The sequence below is a fragment of the Clytia hemisphaerica genome, unplaced genomic scaffold (genome assembly GCF_902728285.1).
Source record: "Clytia hemisphaerica strain Z4C2 unplaced genomic scaffold, Clytia hemisphaerica genome assembly, whole genome shotgun sequence".
NCBI classification, from domain to species: domain Eukaryota; kingdom Metazoa; phylum Cnidaria; class Hydrozoa; order Leptothecata; family Clytiidae; genus Clytia; species Clytia hemisphaerica.
In genome coordinates, this window is record NW_027103994.1 from 960077 (window position 1) to 977294 (window position 17218).

Genomic DNA, 17218 nt, shown 5'->3' on the forward strand with positions numbered 1-17218 from the left:
TCGTAAATTACTCTATTAGCCCAACAATTTTTCGAATCTTTAAAACAAAGTCTCGTAAAACAATATTATATTTGAAATATCGATTTGAAAAGTTTTATATTAAGTAATATATAGTTGACGCTCTCTAATTCGGTTTTCAGGGGAATTTGATTTTCATCGAATGATAGAGCGCCGTTTATGAAAGTTTCTCGTTGACGGTGACTTTCAAAATTATCGAATATTGGAGCGTATCGAACGTCGAATTAAAGAGCGTCAACTGTAATATCGTCAATGAAGAAGTTTTTTACATTACTTGTTTGGTTTTAGGGTATTCATTAAAAAAGTTGGATGGAGTCAAAATATAATAAACGAATAATTTGGTGACCGATATTTTCAAATTTTATTGGAAGAAAAATCAATGTCATTTTGACCTTACACTGAGCTTATATTAAACATTATTTTGGAAAATGGAAAATTGTTGCTCTAACGAGATGAACCATTGTTACTGTAACCATATAAATGCTAAAAGGACTTCTATCAAACATATCTGGATGTTTTGGCTTGTGTTTATCTCCCTAATATCAGGGACGTTATGTGATGGGGGTACTGAAATACAAGGTGTTCAGGCATCAGGAAATATGTTTAATGAGATAACGATGGAGAATTTTGATCAAATCACCAAAGATAAAGATATTATGCTTATATTGTTTTATATGCCATGGTAAGGCTCATTTCAATAATTCTTCAATAATTGTACATATTGTACCTTTTTCGAATTTCAGCGGTAAACATCGCTGATTCGTAAAGGGTAGTTAACCTAGGCTAGAAGGTCCGGAAGATTTGCAGTATTTTAGTCGGATATTTTTTTCATAATGGTGTAGTCATTGTGAAGTTTGGCTTTTAGATGTGACAAATAGTTTCGAAGTTTGACTCTCCCGCATAGGCCCGTCATTCGTTTACCGTGTAAATTGGTCTAATGTCGACATAGGTCATCTAGTTCCGACACCTTTTTCAGAGATTGAATCACTGAATCACTGATTGAAAAAACATTTTTTTCCCTGACCACAAAGCAAATAAATAAGGAGATCAGCAATTCCGGTCTTCCTTATTAACCCCAGCTTTAATGTTTGGTGTCAGAATTAGAAGGGGGTGTCGGCATTAGATCAACAGTACTTGTCAATACAGAATTCAAGATGAACTTATTGAGGGCATGAACATATCAACGACTGGACGTCTATCTTCAATTGTCTCTATGAAGTGAGCTTCGTTGCCGCCTGATTTTAAATCTGGGCAATATTCAGTCACGAAAGTAGTTCTTTGAATTACTTAGCTAAAAAGATGAATCAAAATTTATGATTTTAACGAGGTGGTAACGACCCGGGGGGGGGGGGGCAGCTGGGCAAAAGGACCGACGGGTATGTGCGGGTCCTAAGGGTACCTTTTCCAATATGTTTAAAATGCACTGTAAGGGTCGGAAAAACTAGAGATGCACTGTAAGGGTAGAAATTTCAGAAAATTCCTGAAAAATCTAGATATTTTGACCAAAAATGCTAGAATTTTGACCATTTTTTGCACAAAAGGGATCGAAAATTTGAGGGAAAATGCACTCTAAGGGTATGATTTTCACTGATTTTTGCTGCACTGTAAGGGTGCAATTTTAAAAGCCAATTTTTGGCCCGCACATACCGTCAGTCCGCAAAACCAGTGCCACCCCCGGGGGTAACGAAGTTAGCTGTACTTTTTACAAAAATACAAAGGAGATGGATGTCCAGTCTTTTATTCGTTCATGTTGTGAGATAAGATAATTTGATGTATAGCTTCGTTATAAACACGGTAAGGATAATTCGTAGGATCATTTCAATCTGTTATTTCTCTCTACATAAAGGTGTGGCCATTGCAAAGCCTTACAACCAGAATGGGAGAAAGCATCCAAGGTATTGGAAGACAATCGCGAATATGTTCTCGGACGATCAAATTGCGATGGATCGGGAAAACCATTATGTCAAAAAGTCAATGTTGAAATGTATCCCGATATCCGATTATATCGACATGGAAAATATATAGAATCTTATGAGGGGGACAGGAAAGCAGGTAAAAGACTTGTTTTTCGCTTGGCACAAAAATTGTCAGAAATATAGTATGTCCGGAAAAAAATAGAGGAGGACTTTTAAAAAGAATAACCCTCGTTAATTATACCAATTCAACATCGTGCATAAATACCCTATCGGGAAAATAGTCGAAATATGTACAGTACCTGTATTACAATGAAAGATTTTGGCCGAGGAGAATTTAGTTATTTCATTTAAAATTTGCACCAACCACCTGAGTTAACCAATTCAATATTCCCCTAACTCGATATTATTTATTGCACCTCACCTCGCAAACCCTGACAACAAGTTGTTGTTTTTAATTCGACCTGTATGTATCTTGCGAACCCTGATCCTATGTGAGTTGAGGTTAGAGGTTAGTTAACTCGGAATATTTGGATGTGCTGGATTTAAGCTAATCATTAGCCCATTTTATTATATTTTAAATTGTCCTCCTTGGGGACTAAAAATATTAATTTTATACACCTTTTCGACTGTAGTCGCGCGGTCAGGCGCGTGCCATTTTATTATTTAATTTACCATCCTAAACTTGATCCAATCCTTTTTATACACTTTTTTGTTGCCTTTAAGTAGGTGCGAGAAAGACTGGGACGGTTTTAGGGTGGTAAAACGGACAAAAAAATGTCCGCGCGGCAATTGAAGGCTACGGTCGAAAAGGTTTATTGTATGATGAAAATTGACTTTTTATATCACACCCAGAAAATGAAATGAATTAGTATTTTGAAACCTATCTATTTACTTTACTAGAATCCATTCTTGAGTTTGTGCAACGTGCTCAATCAACAACCGGTCGTGTCGGCTCCTCCCCGCCACCAGCCGACCTTTCAACAACACCACAACCAGCTGCACAACAGTTCGCACCACCAGAACAATCAGCAACAATTCCTCAAACTCAAAATACAGCATCCTTCCAACAACAACAGTCACAAGGTGGTCAAACGAACACTCTGCCACAAGTTCAACAACAACAACAACAACAACTTCAGATGAGCTTTGCTCCTCCACAACAGCAGTTAACATTTCCCACAATGCAACAGGTTCCGGCAATGCAACAGTTCCAAACGCCAATACAAACACCCAATGGGCTTGGTGCACAACTTGGTAACGAATTCTTGGAAGGACTTTTTTTTAAACAGTCCACTAAAATACTGAATCAGACATCTTTTGTTTTTAAACATTAATTTCTAAGTTCAAATTCATCTTCAGCTCTACGCTAAAGTAAAAGCAATCGTAATTTTTTAAATATGCCTTTAAACTGTTATTTTGGAAAACCAAAGATACAAAATATTAGATAGCCCATGGGCCACTTGAGCCCTTTTGATAGAATGGGTGGCGCGATTAGGTTGCCCGGTAGTATTAGGTACCTTGGGTAAAATTGAGGAGGAAGCAGAGTTAATATTTGAAAATAAGGGATTGCAAATCTGTTTCTCGTGTTGGTTCCCCGGAGGCACTCATATAATCTGGCCTACGTCATGTGCCGCGCTTAAGGGTGGGGTTTTTCAGCATCCCAAAATGCACTGTAAGGGTGTGTTTCTGTGTGATTGCACTGGAAGGGTCGAATTTTAAAACAATTTCAAAATAATTGATAAAAAGAAATGTTTTTATTTCTCGTTTGTCTGATAATTACAGCTGACAAGAATAATTTTCTCAGTTTTTCTTTGAAACAGAAAATTTCCCAAGCTTCTTCTTTCACGCAGATTTACAGCTGAGAAATATAGTGCGCTACAAGGGCTGGGTAAATCAAGAGAAAATACACTGAAAGGGTACCTTTTCAGCCATATTGAACCGCACTAAGGGTACAATTTTGAAAAGCAGATTTTGCACGGAACATACCGTCGTTTCGAAATCGAGTGCCCCCCCCCCCAGGGTTGGTTTCCATTAGCCAAGGTATCAGCATGTTACCGTGATACATGAAGAGTTCTAATACAATAATTTTTTCGATCAAAAAACAAGGAAGTTATCCTAGAGGAAATCCCCTGTATGTACTATACTAGCTTCTAACAACGGCCAGCCCTTTATTTGTGAGGAGAAGGCTTGTATTACCTAGCTGGAATGCAGATTGTTTTGTGAGCGCCAAACTTCAGCATATTTCACAGCTCCAGGTACCATTTTAAGACAAAATTGGATCGTTTCGAACTCAGAAGCTTCCATGGAAATGACTTCCAATGTTAAAAAAGGAAAGCCAGATAGACTTAGACTCCATGAAAAAAATCAAATAAAGTTTTTAGGTCTTCTGGGTTATCTCGGGAAAATTCTGGCTCGATCTATTTCTAACGCACCCCTTTCTTCTTTAGATCTGTTCACAACCGTACCAAACAGTGACGTCATGGGAAGAGCAGGTGGTATCGAACCACAACAACAACCTTTCATCGCAAACGGTAATAGTAACAATAACGGATTATTCTGGTCCTCAGTTTTTCAAAACCGTCTTCAACAACAGCAAAATCCTTCTCTTCAGACATATTTAAGTAGTCCATTCTATAACCAACAACAAACAATGTATAATCCTTACTTAGCAGCTTATATGCAACAACAACAACGCCAGAGGCAGCTTGAACAACAAAAAACTTTAATGAATTTTCTTAAGAATAATCAGAAGGTTCGCGGACCGAGTGTGTGGGGTCAAGGCGCCATACCTGGCATCAACAGCGCCGGGAATTTTGAGGCCCGGTTGGGCCAGAACCCATTATGGCGTCAGTATTTTCAAAAGCTTCAGATGAGTAATTCGCAGAACGATTGGATAAGACGGATGTATACGCCGGCGTTGTCGCTAATGAAATACGTCGTCGATCGACAACACGATATTGTTCGGCAACCGGCATATCAGAGATTGTTAAATCCGACGGAACCGGGACGAATTCGGCAATATTACGAGTGGAAATATCCAGGGTTCGATAAATTAAACGAGGCTGAGAAACAAAGGAGAGTTGAGATGGGGAGTTATCTTTTAACACCGCTAAAGAACCTACGACAAAACATGGGAGTTGCGGATTTAAGGCACTTGATACACGCTAACAAAAGCTTTGACGGTTTGTATAAACACTTCAAAAAGACACCATCAGTTTTAAATGACATTTCAAATACAATCTCAAAATCGAATTTCGAACATTACGCAGATTCAACATCACCAATAAAAAGTTTTACAAGCAAATCCGGTCACGTTGTAGCACCTCATTTAGATAATCTTGGTAATCTTCACCTGGAAGCGCCCTCTCCGCCACAACCACCCAAAAAGAAGGACAAGGGCGGCAAACCAAAACATCATAAACAGGAAGTAAATATTGCTCCACGTTTGAACAATTTAGGTAGCCTGCATTTAGATCGTGCAAAGAAAATCTTCTATACGAATGCTCATCCCGTACCGATTTCGCGTGCGCGTGCACAACAAATAGCGCTCTTACGCGCTCGTTTAACAGCCAGTAACCGTCGAATGAATCCACTTGTTTTGAATAAAATGTTACACAATTCAGCATTTCCTTACACAACTGGAATGTCGACTGCACCTTATAAACCCCTGACCGGGTTACCCATGATGCGGGAGAAGCCAAACTCGGTACAAAATGCTGCATCTCTGATAATTAAAGGAGCACAAACGAACTCAAATTCAATGCACGTATCACTTCCTATGATTCGAGTATCATCGCCAACTTTGAACAGCATTAAAAAAGTTAACACACTCCGATATAACATGAATTCCATGTCTAAACCAAGTTCACCGATCATGCCAAAACTAACAGCACAGGAATTGACTGGCGTTCCCTTGATACGAACCAAATCACCGATCAAACTGAATCCGTTAATGGAAAAGACTGGCGTTCCTTTGTTAAGAATGCCTTCAAAATCCTCAAAAGAAGTTTTAAAGAGCACTAGAAACAATCCATTGTTTACAAATAGTGGATCAACTCAAAGCAGACTACCACCAACAACAAAAAATGCAGCGTCAGCACAACTTGGTCAAAACATGAATAAAATTTTACCAAGTTCCACATTACAGCAAAATCCACATCCAGCGAATCTTCTGCAATCTGTAACATCTTTGAATGATGAAATCGTGAAACTTCGACAAGAAAAAGCTGGTCTTGAAGCAACAAATATCGCTCACTTGCATAAAGACTTGCATCAATCTGACGTATTGAATCTAGCACAATTACATCATTTACCAAACATCCTTCACATGCCAACAAACGCTGTTAAAGTTCTAGAAGAAGACGATCCAAGTCTCGATTATCCGAAACCTAAAATCACGAAAACTAGTAAAAAAGAAAGTGAAAGCAAGTCGAAAATCGCTATTACGGCGTCACCCCCATTACAGTATATTGAACCGGAGCACGGGAATACGGCGTCGAAGATCGCGTCAATGCGTGAAGAAAAAAACAAAAACGAGCAGTTGACCAGTTTTATAAATACGCAACATCCGAATGCTAAGTTATCACATCTTTTGGAAAACGCTTTAGGCAATATTAAAATGAACCTTGGGGTGAAAGAACTCGTTAACCAGGCCAAATTACATGAAATATCTTTGCCGGAACCGAAAGTCAAATCCATGCCAACAGTTGCAACAATGTCTGCTGCTGAGAAACGTAAGAACGCATACCAATTATCGCTAGTCGAAGACTTCCTCCGAACAAAAATAGCGGATGTAAACAACAGACCCTCGTTCAAACATGATGATCAGGTCATTACAGAGGCTATAAATAAGGAACCTGTCAAAGCGGAAACGGTCATGCCACAGACTATAAACAGCCCGGTTGACAAAGATTTGAGTAATTTTTTCAAACTTGACGAACTGGAGAGTCACGAAATCGAAAAAGTCGATAAACCAGTGTATAAAAAACGATCAAAATCGAAAGAACCGAATCACACGCATACAGAATTTTTATTAAAGACCATAAGCCCAGACCCCTTACCTTGGGATAAACGAGCAAAAGTGACTTTTAAACTTTCAAAGAAAAGTGATATCCCTGGAAAACCTCAACGAGTGTTAGGAGTATATGGAAGTCTACGTAAAAAGAAAAAGAAGAGAAAGAAGAAACGTTTTTCAGAACAAGATATCGACTTTGATTCAGACAATACTAAACATCATAAATCGAAACAACACAAATCAAAACATCTAATAAAAAGCAAAGGAAAGACAAAGCGATCCGAAAGGTCGGCCAGATAAATACTTCGTGTTAACAATATTTATTTCTGATTTAATTTTAGGGATTTTAAAATTTTGATAAAAATGTCTATAACAGGTTCGATTATGAGGCCTGGAATCTTCGAGTTAGAAAACTTCCAGTCAGCAATTTTCGGGTAAGCAAAATTATGACGTCAAAAGTACAAATAATGACGTCACTCGACTCTAACTCGATTTTTTATTTTTCGAGTGACAAGAGTCGAGTGACGTCATAATTTGCTAACTCGAAAATTTCTAACTCGAAAATTGCTAAATCGAAGTTTTCTAATTCGAAGATTCCGGGTCTCTTCGATCATAAGGCTCTAAAATCATTCTGGGTTAAAAAAATCTTTAATTTTTTTGATGGAATGAATTCGCTTTAGATTACAGGAATTTGATTTCATATTCGGGATATAACTGTGTTCTGTCTGCTCTAATCCTTTTCAATATCCATTTACTTTTTCGAATCTACAGGCCTACAAACAAAGATTTAAAAAACCTTAAGGGCTAGATGTCGTGCTTTAAGCCATCGCAGGCAAAAAAAAATTAATATCGGAAAAAATATTGCTGCTATTGTTTTCGAAAACTCGCGAAGCTTCTGATTGGTCATGCTAAAATTCTATTGTAATGTCGCCGTGACTTAGGTAGGATTTCCTACCTAACCACGGCACACTTTTCAACCAAATCTTTAAGCTTGACAGCTAGCCCTTCGGGCTTTATAAATCTATGGCTACAAATAGAGCTTTCATACATTCGAAAACTTCGATTTTCTACATGATGTAAATATAACTATGTAACATAGAATATGATAGACAAAAATTATTTTATTCTTATTTTCTTCGTTAACTTGTAAATATTAGGTTCTATATTACTAAAATTGAAACAAAAGAAAAGCAAATTAACCGGTGTACTTCCGTATTTCAGAGAAGTATTAATTTAAAATTTCCCTTCCAGCTTCAAAAAGAACACCCCTTAATTTTCATTATCCATTTAAAGTGTCATTTTCTGACTTTGTACTGTCATCTATTTAACAGGTCAAACCTCACATGTTCAACAAACTTCACAAACCATTCAACAAACTACATCTTCATCACAACAAACTACACAACCATTTCATCAACAACAAACAAACTCTCAACAAAACTTTCAACAAAGTCCTCCAAAACAACTAGTCAACGAAAAACAAGTTTTATACAACAAAATGAAATACACGCTCGGAATGCAGCCGCTTACAACGACAACACAAAGCGGCCGCGCGGACGGACTGGAGCACATTGTACTCGGCAATTTGGACAAATCAATCTCTGGTCCATCCCTTGGGAAAATGTTATTACCAAAAACCGACAATTCTCCGAAACGCTCATCAGTAACACCTGATAAAAAAATCACACCTCAAGTATACAATACTCAAACAACAAACTTTGAAAAACAACTCACAAATTACTTCCGAGTTAACAACTCGGCGAACAACCAGGAAGACACTAGACCAGGTGAGCTGAACCAAAACATTAATCAGGATCAAAACTACAGACCAGATTCTGAATACATTAACGCATTCACTAACGACTTGGGTGATATTTCACGGACCGGCTTTTATGATCCATCGAACGTATACTTTGACCAGCGTCCCGGGTCTGCATTTTACACGGAACCTTATTTGAACCCTTACGAAAAACAAAAAGACATGACTCAAAGGATTCCAACTGAATTCTCAGATGTTCCTTACGACAAGAGAGACTACGTTCAGCATGGGGCAGTTCCGTTAAAAAGGGTAACCGCAGTTTTAGACAATAAACAAGGCGGAACACGACCAGGGTCCGATATGAAAGCTGATACCCGTAATGCGGAATTCACTCGAATGCGGTATCCAAGCCCCCGGAAATTTGGTTGGAACTATTTTAAAGACCAGAAAGTGGAAGATGAGGAGAGAGAAAAAGAACGACAGAAAATCGAACGCCAAAAAGCTTTGGACGATAAACAATGGGGATTATTTTATCCGAAACCTTCGCCATGGAAAATGAAAAATGGAACAGTTATTCAAACGTTCGAAAAACCGAAACCACAACAAGCCATCAAGGTTAAAGTTGAACAAGACCAAAAAGGTAGGCTAATGAATTTTCTCTTAAAGGGAAAGTCAGATTGTTTGAGATCTTTCCCCTGTATATTCTTTCTTTAGTTCCGAGTAAGATTTCCAAACATTTTTGAGCGACCGTGGTGCAGTGGTAGAGCATCCCAAGGTTGTGGGTTCAACCCCCAGCCGGGTCATAATAAAGATTCTCAAAATGGTACTTGATGCCTCTCTGCTTGATGCTCAGTAATTAAGAGAAGAATCAAGGATAAGTGGAGCAATCCAGGGAGAAAGAGTGGCGCCCTCCCCTACCTTCGGGTAGATAGCTATCGAAAGAGGAGCCTATGGGTCATCCCGACTGTGGTCGTAGACTTACTTACTAAACATTTATTTCTACTTCTTTTTCAAAGTTGAGATATGACAATACGAAATCTCTATATGGGTTCTTACACAGTTTCTTACGTCAAAATTCTATTGTTTTCTTGCTAAAACTTTAATGTCTCGGCTTAGGAAAAAGTGACAAGTAAAAAGATTTTTTGAAAAAGAAGTTTTGCTCAGGACAATAGAAGTAATCAACAGGGAGAATACCTCAAACCATCTGCTCATACCTTGATTTTTGGGTGGCAACTAATTAGATTTTGGTTATTAATATCGTACCTGTTGTTACTGTATGTACACCCAGGGTAATTTCTTCTCCTCGGATTTTTAATCGCAATTTTCTCATTGTCTTTGTTGTCTTCATTCAAGCCTGGAAGATGAGAGAAACATAAGCTGTAACCAAACACAATCATGTCGAATTATTCTTATTACAGTTGAGTCTCTATAACTCGATCACGCACGAGAAAATAAAGATTATGTTTACATAAAAAATTCAACTTCCTTATATAAAGGTTTGTTATTTGGAAAGTAAAGAAAACTCGTTCGAGGTAAAAAAAGGAGACATTCGAGATGTACAAGTGTTTTTAATAGAACGTCAAAACTTTTTTGAATCATTTGGATTAAATTTTAGAATGTTTAAACTAAAATATTCTTAATTTCACCATTTTTTGAACATTTTTGTGCAAACTCCTAAGCCGTATAGTCTTGTATATTTTATTCTTATAAAAAACATCTTCTTTTAAAGGGCAATTTATCATGAAATTCAATGGACCCATGTTACAGAACACGAAAGTGATCATTGCACCAAATGCACAAAATGGGCAAAAGAACATAAAGAGTGGATTTGAAGATGCTTTATCCAATGAAAACTCTGATGATTCTCAAAATATCCTTCAAAAACCTGACAACAAACAAATTAAACTATCTGCGAATCCAAAAAGTCAAACAAAGTTCAAGCATGAAAGACAACCACTGCAACAATTGAATCAGAACCAGCCACAAGGATCTAAACAGGTGAAACAGGATATAATGAATTCCCAACGTAGTTCTGACAATGAGGGTGCAGTAGGACCAAGCCAAGTTGAAGCATCCTATGGGAGATTAGATGCAGGTATTATTCAGAATCCTGACAAAATCACCGATGAAAGCCAGCAACTGCAATTTGGCGTTGCTGGATCTGAACTAATCAATAAACATTTCACACCAGAGCAAAATGAAATGGCAACCAGTACACCAAACTTTAATGAAGCTTCTTCCCTCCAACAATTAAACGGAATCAATGATCAGGCTCATAACAATGGACAAAACGAAATATCATCAGCCTTCCATGAAGATCAAAAAATCTCTGGATATCCTGAGAATCAACCCAATGAGGCAACCACTAGAGGCCCTGTCGTGTCATCCTACAAAGATAACCGTCAATTGGGACAAATCTCAGAAGATTTCCTGAAAAGTGGAAAAGAGAAAACGGTATCTATCAAAGTCCCAGCGAACGTTCCTTTGAGTACTGTTTTAAAGAACATCTATCAGCACATGTATAAGCAATATTTCAACAAGAGACCAGATCAAGGTGGCAGCTTAGACGCGAAGAAACTGATCGACGGTTTAGTGCAAAAAGACATGACAAATCTTCCATCCATAATGGAGGAGTCAGCAAAGAAAGCGGCAACAAAACCGATTAATAGTGATGCTCAAAAGGTTCGTTCCTTCTCTTTATACTAGGTGTCCACTGGAAAAAATTCGTCGCGAATATCTATTGTTTTATTTTTCGTCAACGTGTTTTTGCGAAGTACTGATTTCTTTTTCAGTTGACACCAAGCGTTTTCGAATGTTATTATTTAAAAGTTGCTTTCATCTCAATTCGGACAAGTTGGTTAGGAATTTATGTGTTGAAAGTCTTCCAAAGAACACAAGAATGTCCAACCATTTTTAATTTTTAAATTTCGTATTGACCCCTTACTAACAAGTATCCCATATTCTGTGGTGTATTTAAGATTGTTTCTCGTGGCCTTCAATTTAAGTCCTCTCCTCCCCCCCCATTTAAAATAATAAAATATTGAACCTCCTAAACAGGGGATTTACATTTTTTTTCTACGAAGCTTTTAAGTCTATATTCATTTCCATTTCATCTGTAGGTGGAAGATTTTCTTCAAAAGATGTACCAACGACAAGTCAAAGTGGCGCACGATATGCAACTACAACACAACAAAGCTGCAACGCATGCGCGTACACAAACACCTAACGCACAATTTTCACAACAGGCAAGTATGACAGGAAACCCTAGCAATCAGCAAACATTCACTGGCAAGTTACCACAAACTGGAAATCGATATCCTCAAGAATTTTCAACATTTCAACATCAACAGATAATGAATGAAGAGCAGCAACCATCTGCCACACAACTCCGATCTGATCAACAAACAATTCGAACGCAACAGCCAAGAAAATTTCAACAGTCCGTTAAAACAGCATCGCAAAGTCTCCTCAGCAATCAACCAGGATATCCACAGCAACAACCATTGGAAAAGCCCCAACAACAATCATTTAACAACCAACAACTACAAAACTTTGACACCAAAACTTTCCAAAGTGAAGACCAGTCATCGTTGGCAACACCTGGCAAAACAGTAAACATTAATCTTCAAGTTCCTCCAGTTTACGTCTCATCACTAAGACAACCAGAATCGATCACATTCGACCAGAGAGATGCAGAATCTTTCAGAATCTCACCACAGACAGACTCACCACAATCAATTATTGGTGCAGAATCTCAAGCAGCTCTGGTCAGAAACCAACTGGCAGGACACCAAGCACAGCCAATAACTCCGTTAGGTAAAAATTCCATACCTTGGAGCAACCGTAATCAAAACTTAGATTCACCAAATAGATTGATCGCTTCACAATCTCAAGCAGCTTTGGTCAACAACCAGCAGGTGAGACACCAAGGACAGCAAAGTAAAGACTTTATAGCTTTGAAGGTTCAGAATCAAAAATTGATTCAACCTCCAAATATGCAGCAAACAAACATGAAACTTGGTGGAGTAGACACATCCAAAAAATCCATTGGTCAAGCAAATTGGCACCAGCAACAAAACCTCCAAATACAAAAAAATCGACAGATGATGAAAGTAAATGTCGGTAATCCTCAGTTACCAATGAAACAAAAGGCTGACCAGAATTATATCAAGAATCAACAAGTAGTACCTGGAAAGAGAACCAGCAATCAACCGAATGAAAAATTCTCCGGATCGGGAAAACTCGTGAAATCCGATCACGAACCGATCGAGCATTTTTTCGAACGTTTGGATGATTACAAAACAAAGCACGAGAGTCGAGAATTCAATGCACTGGCAAATCAGATGATGAACATCCCTTTGAGAGTCATCAGTCAAGAACATAAAGAAAATACAAAGAAATCTATTGTCACGTCTGGTCCGTCAATTATCAATGATGAAAATTCTGATCAATCAAGCAATAAGAAAAAGCTTTCAACTAAGAAAACAATTTCCAGACCAATTGGTACTTCTGAAAATACAAAAAAATCGATTGTCGCATCTGGTCCTTCAATTATGAATAATCTCAAAGTGAAAGAAGTAACCCATGGAAAAGCAGTGAACACACAAAGTACAATCTCAAGACCAGAATGGGAGCCCCAGAAGAAAGAAAATATACCAGCACCAAACTTTGGTAACAGTTATCCCCAATACCAGTTTTATAACCAGCCACAAAACCAATACTTTACTGGGTACAAACAACAAACAACTCAGAACCCTTACATGCAAAACTATTGGACAATGAACAGACTTGGTAACCCTGTGATTCAAAATACTGGGTTTACTAGAAGCTATATTAACAACGGTTTCGGGAACTTTCAATATTTGACTTCACCAGTGACTACCGGCAATGAAATCAAGAAAGAACTCACGTATGAATTTCACCAAAAGAAAGATTCAACTAAATTCCCTACAGATTTGAAATCGAAACCCCTGAAAGACGTTCCGGGAACTAAGAAAGGAATAATTGAATCAAATGACGTCATGGCTAGTCTCGCTTACCCAACTAAAGGATCAGTTGCACAACAAACTGATTCCAAAGCTGTATTTGAGAATGACCCATTTGAAAATACGAAACGGAATCAAATAGCTCGTGTTCAACAACGACTGATGCTACTCCGTCGTAAAAGAAAGTCGGTAGACGACTATAGCAAAAAGTTGTCGGTGAAGGAAAGTTCGTTTAACGAGAACGAGAAATCGGTTGCCGGTAAGAAGAGACGAAAGATCAGCGTGGTTTCGCAATCGAGTGTAATCGTCACTAAAGGAGCAGTGAAACGAAAAACACAGAAAACTTCAACCGCATCTCGTAAAAGAAACACAACGATTGGAACAAAAAAACTAACCAATGAGAGAACGTCTTTGAAAGAACCAACCAATCAGAAACCAGCAATCGCGAAATCGAACATTGGCAGTCGAAAAGATAACGTTAAGGAAAAGAATGCTTCGGAAAATCAAGCGCAAAAGAAAGACGTTCTTTTCAAGAAGAGTAGAACATCTATGAAATCAAGAAGTGTCAGAAGTCAAAAGACCACTTTCAATGTCCCACCAATAACGACAAAACGAAAATATACACCAACTGTCTCTCCCACTAAACGTTCAAAAGTTCCGCAGCCAAAACCATCAGCAACTATTCAGCCAAAGCCTAAACTACTGACCAACGAAATGAACAATGCAAATGCTTGGTCCTTAAATTCTACTTTTCTCGACGCTCTCAACAAAGGGGTACCAACTAAAACGAGAAAGAGATTCAGTGTAAACAAGGTTTTAAAAGATGTTGGGAAAAATACACGTAAGTCTCAGATTACACGACGACACAAACAGCCCAAGTTGAAACATAAAGAGAAGAAACGGAAAACGATCGAGAAAGAACATGAGAATTTGACGAAAGGAATTATGCAGAATGCTTTAAATGCCTCGTTCATCCAACCCACACAAGCTGCTTCACAAACCGTAATGATGTCATCTGTTGACCGTCTCCTAGGAAACAACACCATCTTATCTGAGCCTCGCTTAGATGCTAATAGCTCATTAGTGGATCATGAAACACTAGCCTCCAGCCCCCTTAAAGAAGAAACAGGAAGCTCTCGAAGCAATATTGCGGCTATTGGAGAATCAGCATTCAATAGCGCGCTAGATCAACCAAAATTGTTGAGTTTCAGTGACGAAGCGATGGGTGAAAAAACGAGGGGAACAGATTTTGGTGTGAACGATGTCGAAGAGTCCTTGATGAAATCCATGGAAATAAAAGACGATTTAGATGGTGGAGATAAAAAGAAGCGGAAAAAGTCAGAAATTGTGGTTTTGCATTATGGAGATAATATTCGTGATAAGAAATCTGAGATTGCGAAAGTGTTCAAAAAAGCTTTGGAAAAAGAAGGTGATATCGTGCAGAATTTTCTGGAGATAAAAAACGTCAAAAAATCAGTGATTTCCAGACCATTGAATGTTAAGGAGATAAAGAACAATAAAAAATCTATCATTTCTCAGCCGAGACACACTGGGAAGAGAAATGGGACTAAAAAATTTGACATTTCTCAAAATCAAGAAAGAAAAATTATGGATTCCAAAAAATTGAATTTTCCAAATTCCGTAAAAATGAGTGCTAACAGCGAAAATTTGAAGAAAACCACAGTTCCAGGTGAAATGGTAAAGAGCCCAAAAGGAATATCCAAGAAGTATAATACTGGCTCACCGAAAACTCAACAAAAATCAGTGGTGAAAGCAAAAAAATCGACCTTTGCAAAACGCGAAGATGCGATGAAATCATTTAATTCGAATCCCGATGATTTAATCAAAGTAAATACTTCAAGAAAATCGACCACTCCTCGAGTTCAAGAGTCTACAGAGCCTGCCAAGAAGCTTGTACCAATTAAGAAAACTTTGAAAGTGAATAAAAATGCTTTTGGAGTTGGAACTCAACTAAAAAACATTGCCGAGATAAAAAAGAACAATATTTTTTCAAAGATTATGGAGATAAAGAATTCAAAACGATCTTTGAACAAAAAGACGAAAGAGAAATCGAAAGGACAGGAATCTTCTTCAAACGAAAATATCATGGAAATACAATAAACATGGATACTACGTTTAAATATGGTCCCTCCAATCGTTAAAAGCTTGGAGTCAATGAAATGTATATAAAACCCTAGAGAAAGTTTCTCAGTCCCGGCCAAGTCAAATCTCTTGATCAGAGTTTCTAGATAGTGGTAATACGATGCTACTCGATGTGGGTGTAATGCACTGAGAGCGCTAAATCTCCTTTGGCTACATGCGATGTAGTGCGTTTTTCGTTAGGCAAATTTTTAACACTGCAATGGCTTCTTTGTGTGTATCACTTTTAAAAAAACTCCGATTAAAGATAAGGGAGACAACCATAAATTTATAAGGCCCGAAGGGCTAGATATCGTGCTTTTGCTGAAAAGTGTACCGAGGTTAGATAGGAAATCCTACCTAAGTCACGCGACATTACAATATAATTTCAGCGTTTGACCAATCAGAAACTTCGCGGGTTTTCGAAAACAATAGCAGCAATATTTTTTGCGATATTCGCTTTTTTTTGCTTGGAAGAGCTTAAAGCACTCCATCTAGCCCTTCGGGTTTTATAAATCTATGGATACAACCTCTTATTGCAAGGTTTATAAAGACCAGTGTCCAAATGCCGTTTATTTGGTAAGGTTTCTCTGTTCAGAACTAAGATATCGCCGTATTCCAAAAAAACCTTCCAAGAATGTTTGCTCTGTTTCCAGCTGAAAGTGCTTCCAAGGTTATCGAAAATAGCTTGTGTTCGATTGAGTGACTGACTAACTGTCGAAGCTGGAGTCTTGGGTTTTTTTTCTTGCTTAAATGTTGGTCGGAGAGATTAAATCTTTTTTATCATATTATTTTTGCTAAATGTTTGACACTCTATATTTTAGATTATTTTATCACGATTTTTATTCTTACTACAATCCTTTTTTTTGACACACTGTATTTCCAGTTAGAACTTTAAGTCTAAAGTTTCGATGAAATATTTTAAAGGTTGAAAATGACTAAATTTCTAGTTGGGCCTTCAGATCTCGATTTTCAGTTCTATATGAAATTCAATGGTATATAAAGATGGTATTTTTGACATATTATGACATTTAACATTTTTCAGTAAAACGATTTTAATATTTTTCATACAAAAATATAAATTATTAGATATACTTTCAACATGCATCTTATTTGACTGTGCATATAAACCAAAACCCCAGTACCTATGTGCGCCCGGGCTTATATGTTAATAAAGTGAATAAACCAGGGAACTTAGGTCAAAATAGGTAGGTGCTTGGTATTTTCTAATCTCATAACAGATCATCCATTTCGCGGGCACCGCCATAGGTGGTTTTAGACCCTGTCGAACTTATCAGATGAAGAGATTTATAATTGTAATTTCATTGTTTTTTTAACGAGCGTTGCACTCCTTCACATATTTCCGACGTACTTGCTCTATTACAGA

General features: G+C 37.7%; 1 protein-coding gene across 1 annotated transcript; it reads left to right on the top strand.

Moving 5' to 3' along the window:
• The first annotated feature begins 305 nt into the window (after positions 1 to 305).
• On the top strand, positions 306 to 16873 carry LOC136811240 (uncharacterized). The gene is made up of 7 exons (XM_067067851.1): positions 306 to 700; positions 1865 to 2070; positions 2835 to 3188; positions 4382 to 4465; positions 8280 to 9347; positions 10437 to 11389; positions 11827 to 16873. The coding sequence occupies exons 1-7, from the start codon at positions 447 to 449 to the stop codon at positions 15811 to 15813; spliced, it is 6906 nt and encodes a 2301-aa protein (XP_066923952.1). The 5' UTR covers positions 306 to 446; the 3' UTR covers positions 15814 to 16873.
• The last annotated feature ends 345 nt before the right edge of the window (positions 16874 to 17218 follow it).

What these genes read in the sequence shown, in the direction of transcription:
- LOC136811240 (XM_067067851.1), top strand. Translation starts at nt 447, where the DNA reads ATGGAAAATTGTTGCTCTAACGAGATGAACCATTGTTACTGTAACCAT. An exon ending in ATATTGTTTTATATGCCATG is followed by an intron (nt 701 to 1,864) that starts GTAAGGCTCATT and finishes CTCTACATAAAG; the next exon opens with GTGTGGCCATTGCAAAGCCT. An exon ending in TGGGCTTGGTGCACAACTTG is followed by an intron (nt 3,189 to 4,381) that starts GTAACGAATTCT and finishes TTTCTTCTTTAG; the next exon opens with ATCTGTTCACAACCGTACCA.